The following is a 19,090-nucleotide window of genomic DNA, read 5'->3' as shown; positions in this document are numbered from 1 at the left end:
GAAGTAGTAGTAGTAGTAGTAGTAGTAGTAGTAGTAGTAGTAGTAGTAGTAGTAGTAGTAGTAGTAGTAGTAGTAGTAGTAGTAGTAGTAGTAGCAGTAGTAGTAGTAGTACTAGTAGAAGTAGTAGTAGTAGTATTAGTAGTTAGTAGTAGTAGTAGTAGTAGTAGTAGTAGTAGTAGTAGTAGTAGTAGTAGTAGTAGTAGTAGTAGTAGTAGTAGTAGTAGTAGTAGTAGTAGTAGTAGTAGTAGTAGTAGTAGTAGTAGTAGTAATAGTAGTAGTAGTAGAAGTTGTAGTAGTAGAAGCAGTAGCAGTAGTAGTAGAAGTAGTAGTAGTAGTAGTAGTAGTTAGTAGTAATAGTAGTTGTTGTTGTTGCTGTTGTTGTTTTTGTTGTAATTTTTGTTGTTATTTTAGCAGCAGCATTTGTCATAAAAATAGTAATTTTCATTATTTTTTGTTAAATATCATCAATTATTTATTGGCTGGTATGTATCCCGTGTTTTTTAATTTAAGTGATATTCTTATAATTATTAAATGGTCATAAAATGTCAACACCTTTGATTAAGTGTATACATCTTTATACAAATTTACTGAATGCTCAGCCTTGCCCCTAAGTGCTGTAAGATGTTGATTTAGTTTCCCCTTGGTCACATTTCATTAATTAAACATTAAACATAATTATTCATTTCCTTAAACAAAATTGCTTTTGACACCTCCTGGTATCATCAATGTCAAATTTCAAGACATACAAGCTCTGAATATGGACCTGCCAGCTATGATGTGAACCAAATGCAATTATGACCTCTTTGATCAAAAACAAGAGCTGTCACCAAAGGATGACATATGCCCCCTATAAACGCTTTGATAGAAGTTTAATGAGCATTTTTCGAAACCTAAACACAGATTTCGAAACCTGAACGCGCACCTTAAGTTCAAGGTGAAGGTCACAGGGTCAAAATTGTTGTGCGTATGGAAAGGACTTGTCCATATACACATGCATACCAAATATGAAGGTTACATCTGAAGCGACATAAAAGTTATGAACATTTTTCGAAACCTAAACGCAAAATGTGACGAACAGACAGACGGATGGACGGACAGTGCGCTCACTATATGCCCTCCTTCGGGGCATACAAATCGGGTGTAATGCATGTGCATAAAACGTCGTCCCAGATAAGCCTGTCCACTCCGCACAAGTTAATCAGCGAAGACACTTTCCGCCTTAACTTGATTTTCGCTAAAAAGACTTTCTTTAAACATAAAGACAATACAAGAGGAAAGTGTTGTCCCAGATTAGCCGGTGCACACTGCACAGGCTAATCTAAGATGACACTTTACTCATATGCACTATACCCATTTTCCCAGATGTGATTCAATTATTGCATATAATGAAGATATATTGACCATTATTAAAAGATTCAAGATGGTGTCTGATGTGTTCTCAGGATCTTCACTCAAGCTTGTAAGTATTCAATCTACTCAGGGTTTTTAGTTTAAACCTATTTATTTTAGATCAATTGAATCAAAAGCCTTTGGCTTATTTGAAAGTTACCACTCTCGAGTCAGTTTCCTGGGACTTAAACTAGATCTGAAGACCGCTCCCACTGTGGGGATCAAACCCGTGTCCTCCTGGTCGCTAGGCGGACACCATATCCACTACACCACTGCAACCAGTAGACACAGTGTTTATTTTCTCAATTTTGGAAATAAAGACAGGCTCATTGGATTGGGGAAATAATTGTCATTTTGACTTAAATTGGGGGAAAAAATGATGGTTTGTTTTTTTGCTAACAAATAGTTTAAAATTGAAAATAAGTGTTTTCCATAGTATATTTACAAAGATTCATCTAATTCAAGTGGAAAGGCTCATTATCTTAATGTTGAGATTTATATTTAAAAAGTTGAAGTATTTTATTTATTTTTATTTTTTCTTTTGAATCCTTCAAATGATGAATTTACAGCATTCATAAGGGAATAATATAACTAAATTTTGACAATGACAATCACAGCTGCCAAATGTCAGCCTCAAATTTGACACAAAAACACACACACTCACCCAAGAAATAGTTTTGACATGTCACACTATATCTAAGGCTTTCCATAAAATGGAGCTACTATAAAAATAGTTTAACTTCATGCCATATTTTACTTAAAATGATAAAAACCAGACATATTCCAACTTTTTATGTTGTTTTTTTAGCAACAATATCTCTGAAACATATATGTTGTAGAAAACATATTATGTAATTAAAACACAAGGATTTACAACAATATCATATCATGTGTGAATTTGAACGACAATAATAATATTCACCGCATAAATATACATGCATATTTTACAAAAGATTAAAATTATTTTATTTTTTTACAATTTGTGTGATTCCAGGTCTATTGTTCACCAATTATTACTTTTACCCACAAAATTTTCTCACAATATTTGCAATTTGACAACGTTTACAAAATAGTAACAAGAGGGCCCTAGTTCGCTCACCTTTTTGAACTCAACCAACATATCATTAAGACAAGCATTTTGACAAAGTTACATGAAGATTGGGCATGAAATGTGACTTCTACAGTGTTTACAAGGTTTTTCTTTTTTTTTGATCTAGTGACCTAGTTTTTGACCCAGCATGACCAAGTTTCGAACTCGATCAAGTATCATTGGGACAAATCTTCTGACCAAGTTTCATGAAGATTGGACAAGACATGCGGCCTCTAGAGTGTTTACAAGGTTTCTCTATAGCCAAATAAGGAAAACTGCCCCACCCACTGGTGGCCATGTTTTTCAACGGACCAGAACGACTTTTGAACTCAACCAAAAAATCATTAAGACAAACAGTTTGACAAAGTAACATGAAGATTGGGCATAAATTGTGACTTCTACACTGTGTTTACAAGGTTTCTATTTTTTTTGACATAGTGACCTAGTTTTTGACCCAGAAAGACCCAGTTTCGAACTCGATTGAGGTATCATTGGGACAAATCTTCTGACCAAGTTTCATGATGATATGACAAGAAATGTGGCCTCTAGAGTGTTAACAAGGTTTCTCTATAGCCAAAATAAGAAAACTGCCCCACCCACTGGCGGCCATGTTTTTCAACGGACCCGAACCACTTTTGAACTAGACCAACATATCATTAAGACAAACATTTTGACATAGTTACATGAAGATTGGGCATGAAATGTGACTTCTACAGTGTTTACAAGGTTTTTCTTTTTTTGACCTAGTTTTTGACTCAGCATGACCCAATTTTGAACTTGATTGAGCTATCATTGGGACAAATCTTCTGACCAAGTTTCATGAAGATCGGACAAGAAATGTGGCCTCTAGAGTGTTTACAAGGTTTCTCTATAGCCAAATAAGGAAAATTGACCCGCCCACTGGCGGCCATGTTTTTCAACGGACTGGAACCACTTTTGAACTCAACCAACATATCATTAAGACAAACATTTTGACAAAGTTACATGAAGATTGGGCATGAAATTTGACTTCTACAGTGTTTACAAGGTTTTCTTTTTTTTTTTTACCTAGTGACCTAGTTTTTGACCCAGCATGACCCAGTTTCGAACTCGATCGAGATATCATTGGGCCAAATGACTGAAAAAAGTATAAGTAAAAGAGAAAAGCAAAACCTGTCATAGTATGTTGTGTGTTTGATTTTGAAGATGTCCACAAAGATATTTGTAAATCAAAATTATGTTTTTCCCTTGAGACAAAAATAACACAAAGGACCCCTGTTAATAAACACAGAATAACATTGTAAATTAATTCAAAAGCTCTCATTAAATACCAAACAAATTGTTAACAACATAAATTTAGCCTAAAAAACCTTAACAGAACAATAGATACCATATTATACATAAACATGTATATACTGAGGAAACTGGAGAGTAAGCGTGTCGTTAAAAGCCTTAACAAAATCAAACAAAACTCAAAGGAGATTACTCTGTGACAACAGTAGTGAATATCCTTAACCAAATCAAACAAAACTCAAAGGGGGGTTACTCTGTGACAACAGAAGTACAACAAACAGGAGAGATAACTCACACTGGCCCTGTCTAACAGGGACGAGTAATTGACTTGAGGAAAGCTGGGCAATGGACTCATGGCACCGGCAGAATATGTGCGTTTCAGCTCCTTCGAATGCTTGTGAACATTAAAAACCATTTAATAATTAGCATTTTTGAGAACATTAAATAACTGTTTACAACATTTAAAAAATAGCATTTTTGTGAACATTAAATGACTGTTTCAACATATACATTTGTGTGAACATTAAATAACTGTTTCAAAATTACCGGCAAGCGTTTAGGTGAACAAGATATAACTATTAAATAATTAGCATTTTTGTGAAAATTAAATTACCATTTAAAAATAAGCCTAATTTAATTTTAAATTAAAAAACAAACATTTAAACAGTAGCATTTTTGAGAAGATTAAATAACCATTTAAAAATTAGCAAGCATTAAAAATTAAAATAAAAAAAATAAGAACAAGAGATGTGTTTGTCAGAAACACAACGCCCCCTACTGCGTCGCTTTGATTGATTTATTTTTGTTTTTGATTAAATCCCTTTAAAAAATATTACTTCCCTTGTAACAATGATCAGTACCTGCCAAATGATAGACATTATCTCCCTTTAAAGCTTGTCACTTCACTTGGATTTTTTTTTACCTTTGACCTTGAAGGATGACCTTGACCTTTCACCACTCAAAATGTGCAGCTCCATGAGATACACATGGATGCCAAATATCAAGTTGCTATCTCCAATATTGCAAAAGTTATGGCCAATGTTAAAGTTTTCGGACAGACAGACAGTTCAAATGCTATATGCAGTGACCCTACCGGGGGCATAAAAAACATTGTATTGATATACGCATTATATATCTGTTAATATAGAATGCAAGCTTCCATCAAATAATTTCAGATCATTTTATGAACTCACCATAAAACTTTTTTTGTTTTCTAAGAGCAACAAATTTCAAATACAACAAAGGTTTAGGGGAAAAATCCGCCACAAATGTATTGTAAAGCATTTTTAGTTTGTTCACAAATGTAATATATGTTACAAATGAACAGAAACTCATATTACATTAAATTAATGATTTTTCATGTCCATTTATCAATCATGTTTACCCTTCACTTGAAAGAAATATGTTAAATTCACCAATATCATATGAGAAATAATCCAATTTTCTAGCATTAAAAAATACAACGTCCTAAAATAGACTGGTCTGAATATTCCAAGAAATAATACAGATACTAGATCATAACTTTTTTTTTAATTCTCCAACTTAAACAAGCAACAGCGGCGAGTTCAAGCCATCAAATTTTGTGGTAGCACCACAGACTGTTTATATTTGAGCATCTTTCTTTGAAAAGGGGTTTATGCATGTGCGTAAATAATTGTCCCAGATTAGCCTGTGCAGTCCTCACAGGCTAATCAGGGACAATGCTTTCTGCTTTTATGGTATTTTTGGTGAAAAAAAGTATATTCTTAGCAAAAATCCAGTTTAGGCGGAAAGTGTCGTCCCTGATTGGCCTGTGTGGACTGCACAGGCTTATATGGGACGACACTTAAAGCACATGAATTGAGCCCCTTTTTCACAGAGTGAGGAACATTTGTTTATTAAATACTACAATCAAAATCTCATTTCCAGTTTAAACAGTGATTATGTTCCCCTGTCAAGTGCATTCAGTTTAAAGGTAATTCAAACAAGGGCTGTTTGTTAAACATGCATGCCCCCCATATGGGCTCTCCGTTGTAGTGAGACCCATTGTGTGAATATGTTTTTGTCACTGTGACCTTGACCTTTGACCTAGTGACCTGAAAATCAATAGGGGTCATCTGCCAGTCATGATCAATGTACCTATGAAGTTTCATGATCCTAGCCATAGGCATTCTTGAGTTATCATCCGGACACCATTTTACTATTTCGGGTCACCGTGACCTTGACCTTTGACCTATTGACCTGAAAATCGATAGGGGTCATCTGCGAGTCATGATCATTCTACCTATCAAGTTTCATGATCCTAGGAATAAGCGTTCTTCAGTTATCATCCGGAAACCATTTTACTATTTCGGGTCATCGTGACCTTGACCTTTGACCTAGTGACCTGAAAATCAATAGGGGTCATCTGCGAGTCCTGATCAATCTACCTATCAAGTTTCATGATCCTAGGCCTAAACGTTCTTGAGTTATCATCCAGAAACCATTTTACTATTTCGGGTCACTGTGACATTGACCTTTGACCTAGTGACCTGAAAATCAATAGGGGTCATCTGCGAGTCCTGATCAATCTACCTATCAAGTTTCATGATCCTAGGCCTAAGCGTTCTTGAGTTATCATCCAGAAACCATTTTACTATTTCGGGTCACCGTGACCTTGACCTTTGACCTAGTGACCTCAAAATCAATAGGGGTCATCTGCGAGTCATGATCAATGTACCTATGAAGTTTCATGATCCTAGGCCCAAGCGTTCTTGAGTTATTGTCTGACAACCACCTGGTGGACGGACCTACAGACCGACCGACAGACCGACATGAGCAAAGCAATATACCCCCTCTTCTTCGAAGGGGGCATAAATATATTTACCATCTTTATTTTATGCTTTTTTATGATTTATAGAGATATATCAGTGACTTAAAACTGATATTTCACTGTTTCAAACAGTGACAATAACAGTGAAAAGTATAGATAATCCTCATTGTTTGACTGGAAGTATTTAAAAAAAATCTTTGGTTTCCCCATTGTGACCCCCAAAGATACCAAGGACGATAACTCTGCATTGAATGATAATTTAAAGATATACATGCAGATAAGCTTCCCTTGAACATACATGTAATAACATTTCGGGGCGCCAGAAGGGAAATTAAATTGTCTGGAATGGCAACAATACAAATAAAATCATTTGCAAGCTTAAAATAAAAAGACAATTTGTTGGATTTGGTAGAATATCAATTTTAATACACTAGTAATCATAGAAAAAAATTTACTTGTGACTGCGCCTCTTGTGGCAATTTCATTTTTTATGATCACTCCTTAATTAAAATCGATATTCCACCAAATCCAACAAATATCCTCTATGTTTGTCATCCAACTATGACCACTGACATGCAGAGCAAAACTCAAAGAGAAGTCACATGTTTTAACAAGAAACCCACAGGGAAAAGAAAACACTGCAATCAGGTAAACAATGTACAATTACCATTTTTAGCCCATTACCACTTTGATGCAAATTTTTAACCATTTACCACTTAGATAAATATGTTTAACCCTTTACCACTTAGAAATGTATTTTGAACCATTTATCACCGTCTTAGATACGTATTTTTCACCCTTTACCACTTTGAAACATACTTCTAACCCTTTACCACTCAGAAACTTATTTTTAACCCTTTACCACTTAGATACACATTTTTAGCCCTTTACCGCAAAGAAACATATTTTTAACCCTTTACCACTTAGATGCGTATTTTTAACCCTTTACCACTTAGAAACGTATTTTTAACCATTGACCACTTGAAAGCGTAATTTTATCCCTTTACCACTTAGATACGTATTTTGAATCAAATTTTTCGGACATTTAAAATAAATTAAATGTCACTACAATATTCTCTTTAATGTCCATATTAACATCACTTCCCCCAACAAGAGCACCGCAAAACGGGTGCAAATGTCTCTGATTTTAAAGTATTTTTCATTTCAAGGAAGTCTCTTAGAAATGAATATGTTGTTACAGCAAAAAGAGTCATCCCTGGTTAGCCTGTGCACTGCACAGGCTTATCTGGAACAATGCTTAACACACAAGCATTAGGCAAAGTTTTCCTAAAACCATGCAAAAAAAAGCAGATTAAGTGCACTATAAAAAGTATAATAAGAGCCTACCATATCAGATGTGACCATGTTCGAGGGAAAACTCTGCAGGACCATTGGGCCACTGAATGACCGTGACATTGGCAGGCTGCCAAGCGGTTTCTCCTGAAGGGCGTCCTGTAGCGCGGAGATGTTCTTGGTACTCGTAATGTACATCTCATGCTTGATTTGCAGACGCTTGATTTCCTTGCGACTGAAGCCGCGCAAAGAAAAGCCAGCCTACGTAGAAGAAACCATATTCGGGTTAAACGAAGTTGTAACAATATCATTTATTTATTAACAGGGGTGTCAAAATTCCCAATTGAAGGTTTATATTAATTATTTTATTTTTTTTTAGATTTCAACAATCAGTCATTTAGTTCAACTCCCATTCAGCTAGTTTTTTTCCTAGGCCCTTCTTGCCTTGCGCTGTGCCACGTTGCTTTTCTCAATCGCCACTTTGCCCTTGCAAAGGCAAAAGCCGCCACACGCCCTCATTGATAATATCTTAATTGCTCCTTAACCAAACTTCTAAGCCGATTAGAATCAGAGTATTGCCCCAAGGCAGCCAAGATTCGCGCGGTTGTTAATAAGTCATGCGTGAATGACCCTTCTCTATCAATCGATAATTTCAGTGGCTTTATTATACCAAGCACACTAATCGGTCCGTAATGTGTACTCCTCCACGATAAAATCGTGGACAGTTACTTCTGAAACTTTTGATGAAAACATCAATGTTATCCTCGTGGAAATTGTGCTTTTTATGCAAAATTAAGTTAAATCAAAACATATATTTTTAGCGTAATCAAATTAAACAAGAGGGCCTGAAAGGCCCAAAGTCGCTCACCTGAGATAACAAGATATTATTGGGATAAATCTTCTGACCAAGTTATACGAAGATCGGAAAATAAATGTGGCCTCTAGAGTGTTAACAAGGTTTTACTATAGCCATATAAGGAAAAATGCCCCGCCCCCTGGCAGCCATGTTTTTCAACCAACCGGCATCATTTTTGAACTCGTCCAAGATATAATCAGGATGAATCTTCTGACCAAGTTTCATGAAGATCGGACAATAAATGTGGCCTCTAGAGTGTAAACAAGATTTTACTATAGCCATATAAGGAAAAATGCCCCGCCCCTTGGAAGCCATTTTTTTCAAGCAAACAAACTTATTTTCACACTCATCCAAGATATCATTGAGACCAATCTTCAGACCAAATTTCATGAAGATTGGACAATAAATGTGGCCTCTAGAGTGTTAACAAGGTTTTACTATAGCCATTTATAGCCATATAAGGAAAAATGTCCCACCCCCTGGTGGCCATGTTTTTAAAGCAACCAAAACCATTTTCGAACTCATCCAAGATAGCATTGGGACAAATCTTCTGACCAAGTTTCATGATGATCGGAAAATAAATGTGACCTCTAGAGTGTTAACAAGGTTTTACTATAGCCATATAAGGAAAATAGCCCCGCCCCCGTGGTGGCCATGTTTTTCAACCAACCGGCATCATTTTTTAACTCTTCCAAGATATTATTAGGATGAATCTTCTGACCGAATTTCATGAAGATCCGACAATAAATGTGGCCTCTAGAGTGTTAACAAGATTTTCCTATAGCCTTATAAAGCCATATAAGGAAAAATGCCCCGCCCCTTGGCGGCCATGTTTTTCAAGCAAACGTAACCATTTTCGAACTCATCGAAGATATCATTAAGACAAATCTTCTGACCAAATTTCATCAAGATTGGACAATAAATGTGGCCTCTAGAGTGTTAACAAGGTTTTACTATAGCCATATAAGGAAAAATGCCCCGCCCCCTGGCGGCCATGTTTTTCAATCAACCGACATCATTTTCGAACTCATCCAAGATTTTATTGGGATGAATCTTCTGTACAAGTTTTATGACGATCGGACAATAAATGTGGCCTCTAGAGTGTTAACAAGATTTTGCTATAGCCATATATAGCCATATAAGGAAAAATGCCCCGCCCCTTGGCAGCCATGTTTTTCAAGCAAACGTCACCATTTTCAAACTCATCCAAGATATCATTGAAACCAATCTTCTGACCAAATTTCATGAAGATTGGACAATAAATGTGGCCTCTAGAGAGTGAACAAGGCAAATGTTGACGTTGCACGACGGACGACGGACAACGGACGACGGGCAAAAGGCGATCATAAAAGCTCACCATGAGCACATTGTGCTCAGGTGAGCTAAAAAACACAAACAATTTATATCTTTATCGTTACTGTCTTTAAGATAATTATTGAAACAACTACTGTAACGTATACTAATTAAACAAAATGCGATTCGCGTATTAGGCGGACATATTAAACAATTTTACGTTGCTAAGCGCACGTGTCGCTTACATCATTTTAACCAGATGGCTGATTATACAGAAAATAAATTGAGACTCTTGGCAAAAATGGTAAATAACGATCAAATTAAATATGGTGATCATACATTTAGAAGGGATTAATGAGCTGTCTGTGATAATCAACGATGCATAAAAAGGTTTCAGATACAAACAACATAGTTATTAGTTATCTGCTCAGCGGATGTATGTTACAGAAACGAGAGTATGCAAATTGTTAGCGTTCAGTTTACTCGCAAAGTCAAATCATCTGACAAGATTTAAGTTAGAAAATGGGATAAGACAAACATGGTTTCATTTAAATGTTAGTGGATCTTTGTATAATCAGATTCATAAGCATAATTTATATTGCTTTATTATGTTTGGCTTGCAGTACAGTTTCTTGAAACAGCATGGAACTTAAATGGACATTGCAAGGTAAATATATTAATAAAAATAAAAATAAGGTAAATACATTAATTAGCATTAAATGTGCTTGTTAATGTTTTTATGTTTTTTCCACAACTGCCTCTGATGCGATTACATGTTACTCCCAAAACCATCTATTCACGAAACGTTTTTGCCCTTTTTTGCCTAAACTGCACGTTAAAATGCCTTTTTTGAAAGCACGTTAAAATGCCTTTTTTGAAAGTAATGCGCCATGCCAATTTGCCCTCCTGGAAAAAACACTACCAGCTATCCAAGTTACATTAATTTAATATAATATTTAAAACACTTTTATTTTAATTTTTGAAGCATTTGTAAGCAAAAAAGCAACAATACTAATTTCACAATTTTGGTCAAAACTCCGCAATTTTTCCCAATCCAAAGTGACCTGGACCCAATCCCATAACAGAGAAAACAAGAGATGTGTTTGTAAAAAACACAATGCCCCCTATTGCGCCGCTTTGAAATAAAATTTCAATGTATCATTTGGCAGAATTAGAAATTATCTCTCTTTTAAAGCTTATTACTTCCCTTGGATTGTATTTTTTGACTTTTGACCTTGAAGGATGACCTTGACCTTTCATCCCTCAAAATCTGCAGCTTCATGAGATATAAATGCATGCGAAATATCAAGTTGCTATCTTCAAAATTGCAAAAGTAATGGCCAATGTTAAAGTTTTCAGACGGACGGACAGACAGACAGACAGACAGACTGACGGACAGTTCAACTGCTATATGCCACCCTACTGGGAGCATAAAAACAACGATATAGATACAGCAAAGTTGATAACTATTTGATCAATTATTTTGATATTGAAAGGGAGATAATCCGCAAAAAAGAGGAGATATCTCATTTCTGCATTATATATGTTATGTTCAACTAAGGGGAGTCAAAATATAAGGTATCTATTAGAAAAATAAGCCACAAGTGGGAACTAGTTTTTCATTAAAAATTCAATTAATTTATTCACCTAAAATTGATGATATTCACACAAAGATTTGTTTTGTCATGCAAGTACACCCAAATTATTTCTGTACAAACAGGAATTTTCTCACCCTAACATAACTCTCTTTGCTTTTCCTGAATTTGCGTTGCATAATTTATGCCTGTGGGCATTTTATCCCTTTCCCTCCCAGGAGCAAAGTAAAAATGGCTATGTGCAAACATAGTTTCTGGTTTTATGCTGTTTGTTGCTCATCAGTAACTAAGGGTTGAAAATTAAGTCTTAAAAACTTTAATTTAGTAAGAAAGGTCTTTAATTAAATGTAACTTTCTAAGAGACTACAAATGTGTGAAAACACATATCTAAGTGGTGAAGGGTTTATAAGGTCAATATGACAATTTTATTTGAGCCTTGCTCTGGGAAAACAGGGCTTAATGCATGTGCATAAAGTGTACTCCAAGATTAGCCTGTGCAGTCCCAACAGCTTACTAGGGACAAAACTTTAAGCCTCAACTGGATTTTAGTTAAAAAGAGACTTCCTTCAGACAAAAAACACCATTAAAGCGGTAAGTGTCATAGCCTGTGCAGACTGCACAGGCTCATATGGGACAACACACTATGCATATGCATTTAATCTCATTTTCCCTCAGCCTGGCTCAAATGGTTTATATCTACCTTGAGTAGCTTGTCTATTCTGACGGGCATGTCTCTACAGAATTCTCGAAGGCTGTGTACAACTGTGCTGCCTTCCAGTCGCTGACCAGACCTCTTACCTGCAAAACAATTATCATCGCCTGCGAAAATAAAGCAGTCTTATCATGTGTCATGAAATGTTTTTGCTATATTTGAAAACAACTCTTCCAGGTTATGTTTATGATATTCAATAAAAAGTCCTCATCAGGCATTACATTAACAATATGATATGGGTCACCCTCTGTGAAAAGGGGGTTTCAAGCATGTTCGTAAAGTATTGTCCAAGATTAGCCAGTGCAGTCTGCACAGGCTAACAAGGGAAGACACTTTCCGCCTTAATTTAATTTTTGCTAAGAAGAGACATTCTTTACACAAAAAATATCATAAAAGTGGAAAGTTTCGTCCCTGATTAGCCTAACCGGACCCGTATTCACCAAACCATTCTTAGACTTAAGAATAAACAATATACTTGGAACCAAGAAATATGTGTTCAGTGTTTGAATGTTTGCAAGCTTACACTGGTGATAATGTCATCACAAAATGTTCTATAAGAATAATGATGTAGATAGAGTTGGTTAATACCACGTTTGACTCAAAATTAAAGAAATTCTTGAGTATTCTTATTTAAAGAATGTTCTTTATTCTTACGACTTAAGTCTAAGAATTGTTTGGTGAATACGGGCCCCGGACTGCACAGGCTAATCTGGGACAACACTTTACACACATGCATTAAACCCCCTTTTCATAGAGTACGGCCCATATCATTTAAGGAAGCGAAAATTGCAAGCAAAACACTCACATGTATGATGTGAGCGGTGTCATGGAAAAATGGGTCTAATACCATAATGCAGCACATGTAGCCCCAGACCAGCCTTCGCATTTACAAAGCCTGGTCAGGAACCACTAATTTGCTTACTAAACAACAAGACCTTGTTTGACTTGTTGAAATCAAATGGTAGAAATTATCCTAAAAAGGTCGCCATGGCATAGAGGATATGGTGTTTGCCTAGCAACCAGGAGGTCACTGGTTCAAACCCCACTGGGACCAGGAGGTCACTGGTTCAAACCCCACTGGGAGCGTTCCATCCATCTCCCCAAAAGACACCAAGTACTGGTTCTAATCCCAGACAAAGGACTCGAGAGCGTTTCAATAAGCCTAAGGCTTTCAATGCAATCGAGCTATTAAGTAAATAGGCTTAAACTAAACTAAAACTAAACTACTCTAGTGTTTACCTGAATGTTTATAGAAGTGTATGATGATAGAAAGAACCACCCTGTATATGACTTTGATTCCTTCGTGAAGGTAGCAATCAACAATGTGGACCTGTAACAAATATCAGATCATTCATATGTACACAAACTCAAAGACTTCACTGTAGACAATGAACTAGGTTTTATTGTTGTTAAACTACCCATTTAACCAACATCATGGCGATGCCCATACATGACATTATTTAAGTCTCGTTCTGAGAAAAATAGGGCCTAATGCATCATATGCCATGGGTGTTGTCGTCTCTGACTAGCCTGTGCAGTCCAAACAGGCTAATCAGGGACAACAATGTCCACTTCATTGAATTTTTCATTCAAAGCAAGTCTCTTGTTAGAGAAAATCCAGTTTAGACTGATGTAGCACACTTATTTTATATTTGACAGACTAACTTGATGCAACAGCCTTAACACAAATGTGGCAAACTTAGATATGCAATAGACTTAGGATATATGAGATACATATCAGCAACCTTTTGTAAAAATGGGGTTTAATGTATGTGGGTTAAGTGATGTCCCAGATGAGCCTGTGCTGTCCGCACAGGCTAATCTTGGATGACACTTTCCGCCTAAACTGGATATTGCTAAGAAGATAAAAGACTTTCTTAATACGAAACATATCATGAAAACGAAGTGGCGTCCCTGATGAGCCTGCGCAGACATGCACATGCATTAAAGCACCTTATCACAGAGAACAGCTCATACACTAGATAGGAGACACACTTACTAGATATGTGATTGGAAGATCCTCAAAGACCCACCACAACCAAGAATCAAACACCTGATCGATGTTTCCAACATTTCGAACCATGTATGAGTATCCAGACTTCTGTAAATGGAGAAACAAAAATCTGTAAATGTGTCAGTAAGTACAATAACACTTTAGTTTAAACCTATTTGTTTTAGCTTGATTGCATCAAAAGCCTCAGGCTTAATGAAATGCTCTTGAGTATGTTTCCTTGACCTACACATGTAGAACCGGTACTTGGTGTCTTTAACGAAGATCTGAAGAATGCTCTCCAAGTGGGGATGGAGCTTATGACCTTTAATCACTAGGAGGACACCATATCCATTATGGCACAGTGATCTAAAATAATACTTTCATGTGCACAGAAAACAGATTGGGACACCTAGTCTTGGCTTGCTGAAAAAATAATCTTTTTTAATAAAAACACTTATTTTGAACATAGAAAGATTTTGCTCACTGATATTTTTCATAAGGGGGTGCTAAAATGTGTTACAGTTCATTGTTATGATAATAAAGTTCCTATAACACTATTGATGGTTTCATTTACTAGAGACCGGTTTCTTACAATGAAAATATATTTGATAGTTTCTAGGCTTTAAAATACAATGAACACTTTACAGTGCAATTATATTAAATATGGCATCACCAGAAGGCAAACAGATTACAATTTAATAACACTACATGTATTTTCAAAATTTGGATAAATGACTTAGAAGTGATTGTAAATCTTTGAAATATCCTTAAAAATGTTTGATTAAATGATTAAAAATGTTGATTAATGTTTGATTCAAAGTTAATTATAACAAATAAAGCTTATTCTCTTCAACTTTCTCTTACCGCATACTTCTTGGCGAGGTCACGAATGACCAACTTGGACGCCTCGAACGAGACCTTGGTGGTCGGCAAATACTTGGAGTCCCTGTCTCGCAGCATAGCGTACACACAGCTGAAGGGGCAAAATATATAAATATTTTCCCTATATATGACCATGTAAGAGTGACAACTTTAAACGAAAATAAAATGCAACATAACCATACCTTTTCTTGAAGGGCATTCTTAGCTAAATTGATTTAAGCAAGAAAAAAGATGTAAAAAACTACAAACCAAGAAAAAACTCGACACAAATCAAAATCAATTGTGTATGCAACTTTTTGTTTTTTGGCAGTTTTCGAGAGGAATGTAAACTTTCTCAGTTTAATTTTTACTATCGTCTCTTACTGTACCATAAATTCAGGAATTTTGTAGTGAACACTTATGCATAACCTAGTAATATCACTAAAAGATTAAACAAGAACTACAGTCTAATTGTAAAAAGTGCCTTCTGGTAAAATATGATCATTTTTTTAGATGACTTGATTATTTAGTATAATGTAACCTGTAACACTGTGAGGCTCCCATGAAGTGCAGGAACAGACACGTGATGGAGTACAGCAGGGGGCTGTTGATGATGTCTGGGCACATGTGCTCTACCACACAAAGGATCTTGTGGGCCGTGCGGATACCACCTGTGTTCAGATTAAAAAATAATGTTTTATATAATTACTAATAGGCTTTTGTGTCAACACTGATCCATCCATTATTATGTAATATTATATATCAGGGCTAAGCTGTGAGGGAGACATGGGAGATAACTCCTCCATTAATGTATAAACTTCTCCCTCTTATTACAAAAAGCGGATCTGATTTCTCCTTATGGGATTTACTTTGAGCCACAAATTGACAAATAATATATTAATACAATTTAGTTAAATACAATTATAACAAGATTATTGTCAAGCAATATGGTCCCCTACCGGTGAAACTCCACCATTGTCAGAATTTTTTAATTTATATATTTGTTGCCATAGCAACCAGAATTTTTGACGTAGGAACAAAATGAAATGACCTGCATAATCTCCATATTGCCATCTAACCACGTTTCAAGTTTCATGAAAAAATATTATGAACTTTTAAAGTTATCGCAGGATCCAGAAAAGTGTGACAGACTGACTGACTGACTGATTGACTGACACACAGAGCGCAAACCATAAGTCCCCTCCGGTTTCACCGGTAGGGTTAAACAAAACATTAAAGTGTGTTTATTTATATTTATTAATATTTCCCACAATTTACCAAAAATGAAGTGAACAAAATAAGTGACAGTTGATTAAACACTAAATTTTAAACACTTCTCCTTTAAGGTGCCTCACTTCTCCCTAATTTCAGCAGAGGAGGAAGTAAATTCATCCTCAAATTTGATTTTAGGTTGAGCCCTGGATATATTTATATAGTTTCTGCCAGATTGCGTTATGTAATTGTACGGCGTAGATTTCACTTCCTATGTTTATGTTTATAGTGATATTACTGATGAAGGCTATAGCCGGTACATGTTTAGTTAAATTAGTATTTAAGAAATTTTTAAAACAAAATTATTTGTATTTGTATGGTATATTTTATTAAGTTCTTACCTTTGTTCAGGTGGAAACTGTACACATGCTTGGGGTCGACGAATGCGGGAATCCGAATGTCAGGCTGGTCCTCTGAAAGTATTGAGTAACAAACAATATGGCTGTGCTCCATGAAAAGAGGTTTAAATGCAAGTGGATTAAGTGTCGTCCCAGATTAGCCTGTGCAGTCAGTGATTTTTTTCCGTCTGTAGAAAGTACCAGAAAACAGAACCAGCGTTATAGATAATTTTTTACCCATGGGGGTAAATAACCCCACTTTACAAAGCATGGGGGTAAATGGTCAAATTTTGCCTTGCTTGAAGGGTTATTTGCTAAAAGTAAAACAAGAATATAGTCGCGGTACAGGCACACTACTTTAATCATGTTAAACACAATAAACCATTAACTATGTGTATTCCTTCAAAGAAGTACATGTAGGTTTCTTAAAGTGTTTTTTGTTTTTTAAATTTTTAATTGCCTTAATTTATAGGCTTCCACCACTGTGAGCCACGGACAACTGTTTTGCCATCTTTCAACAGTTGTTTTATTAGCGTTTAAGTGTGTCCTTTTTTATTTGAAAACAGAGGAAATTAAATCATTCAGTATTGGAAGTACAATGTTTTTACTCGATAAAACTTTTGCCGTATAAAAAGAATCAATAATACTTTGGGAAATAATTTGTTTTGGCTTTGAAGAAGCCATGCTGACCTCTTCATATAACGTAATAAACACATAAGCGCTTGACTGTCTGTTAAAAAATCAATACTTAATTTACCATGCGTGTAGATGAAACAGAGTAAACATACCGACTGTCTAACTATTTCTTCAATCCAACGCACAAATTAGCTCTTATTATTACGATAACCAGTCTAATATTTTGGCGAAAGACAATCAGCTGTTTATATTTTTGTTTACGGTATACGCAGAGAATTTACATCGTTTGCGTAAGTCCAGAGTGGCTTGCTTAAATGTACGCATGGAAATGATAAATTGAGAGTATCTTGATATTTCTAATGCGTATATTACGCTAATACGCAGCTTATCTAGAACGCTGCAGAACTTTCACAAATTGGAAAAAACAAATTTCCCAATTGCTGTAAAAAAATTTCCAATTGAAGAATTCCAAAAAAACAAACAAATATTTTTATTAAAAAAATTAGTTTCCCTACATGTGTATGCAGCTCTATAGATTGAACCAAAGTAAATATTATATTGACAACTTGAAACCACTTATTTATCAATTTTAAAGTATTTGTGATAAAAAAATCGAATACACCAATTTACCAATATGAAGACTTCGCGACTTGAATTTTCCCAATTTCAGGGTTTTTCGCGCATATTTTTCCCTATTGAGCTGGTTCGGTAGTTTTCCCAAAAGAGCAAAAAATACTCTGACATAGACAGTGTGACCAAGGATAAAATCTAGAATACTGACCCTCATGGCTGTTACATAATTCAGAATACGGTAAGTACCAATTTGTTGTTGATAGGCCAGTAAATAAGGATTTAGGCAAGTGATAATTAATTTTATTACCAGACAGAATTTTTTTTTAAACATTTGTGGAGACTAAATGACTTTTCTATCTGATTAACAAGATTTTGTAAGATACATGTACAATAGCAACATGCTAGTCAGTGATTTTTTCACCATTTTTGGAATTGGGCATTAAAAGGTCTCTTTGGATGGGGAAAAATTGCGGTGTTTTGACTGAAATTATTGTTTTTGTAGCTGTTTTGCTAACAAATGCTTCAAAATTGAGAATAAAAGTGTAGTTTTTATCAATTTTTTATTTCCTAAGGTTCAACTTATAGAGCTGGGTAGGAGATTAATTAATATTAAAATTAAAGAAAAAATGAAACCATCAATTGGGAATTGTAAGGTCCCATTTTGGAAAAATATAGATCTATACTATTTACAGTACTTTTTTTCTTTTGCAGCTCTAAATTAAACAACAAAAGCACTGCTAGTGCAATGAGGAACGAAGCATTGTTTTAAAACATGTCTATATTTACAATGATCACAATTAGCAAAATCCAGCACTTGACAGAGCATTTCAGGGCTCCCACTGCTTATTGCAATTGTTGCCAAAGTAAATTGTAAATGCAAATGCATGGTTAAACTAGACTCATCTTCAATCGACTTTGACATTTACTCCCCAATCACTGGGATTTAAACGTCCGATTACATTCCGCGCAGCATACATCCACAGAAAATGTGTTTATTTCCCTCGCAGGTACCCATTTATACCACAGGTGGAGAGGAGCAAGTGTGAGATTGCTCAGGAAATTTTCGTGGTCTGAGCGGCATCCTATCACAAGACCATGGTCCCCCAAGGGAAAGTTTTAAAAAGGT

The 19,090-nt window shown here is 35.5% G+C and overlaps 1 protein-coding gene across 3 annotated transcripts in view; it reads right to left on the bottom strand.

The window, feature by feature from the left end:
* LOC127833644 (GTPase-activating protein skywalker-like) overlaps positions 1 to 19,090 on the bottom strand; it is a 73,867-nt gene that overhangs the window by 37,014 nt on the left and 17,763 nt on the right. The window contains exons 3-10 of one of the 3 annotated variants that reach the window (XM_052359032.1): positions 16,759 to 16,830; positions 15,687 to 15,816; positions 15,149 to 15,257; positions 14,291 to 14,392; positions 13,531 to 13,621; positions 12,280 to 12,398; positions 7,890 to 8,096; positions 4,047 to 4,145 (exon numbers count right to left, since the gene is read on the bottom strand). In XM_052359032.1, the coding sequence (XP_052214992.1) occupies positions 4,047 to 4,145; positions 7,890 to 8,096; positions 12,280 to 12,398; positions 13,531 to 13,621; positions 14,291 to 14,392; positions 15,149 to 15,257; positions 15,687 to 15,816; positions 16,759 to 16,830 (929 nt within the window). The remainder of the gene's footprint in view (positions 1 to 4,046; positions 4,146 to 7,889; positions 8,097 to 12,279; positions 12,399 to 13,530; positions 13,622 to 14,290; positions 14,393 to 15,148; positions 15,258 to 15,686; positions 15,817 to 16,758; positions 16,831 to 19,090) is intronic. The other 2 variants (XM_052359033.1, XM_052359035.1) reach the window with 2 other exon arrangements.

Source organism: Dreissena polymorpha, chromosome 6, assembly GCF_020536995.1.
Source record: "Dreissena polymorpha isolate Duluth1 chromosome 6, UMN_Dpol_1.0, whole genome shotgun sequence".
NCBI lineage: Eukaryota > Metazoa > Mollusca > Bivalvia > Myida > Dreissenidae > Dreissena > Dreissena polymorpha.
This window is presented reverse-complemented; position numbering and strand designations above follow the sequence as displayed.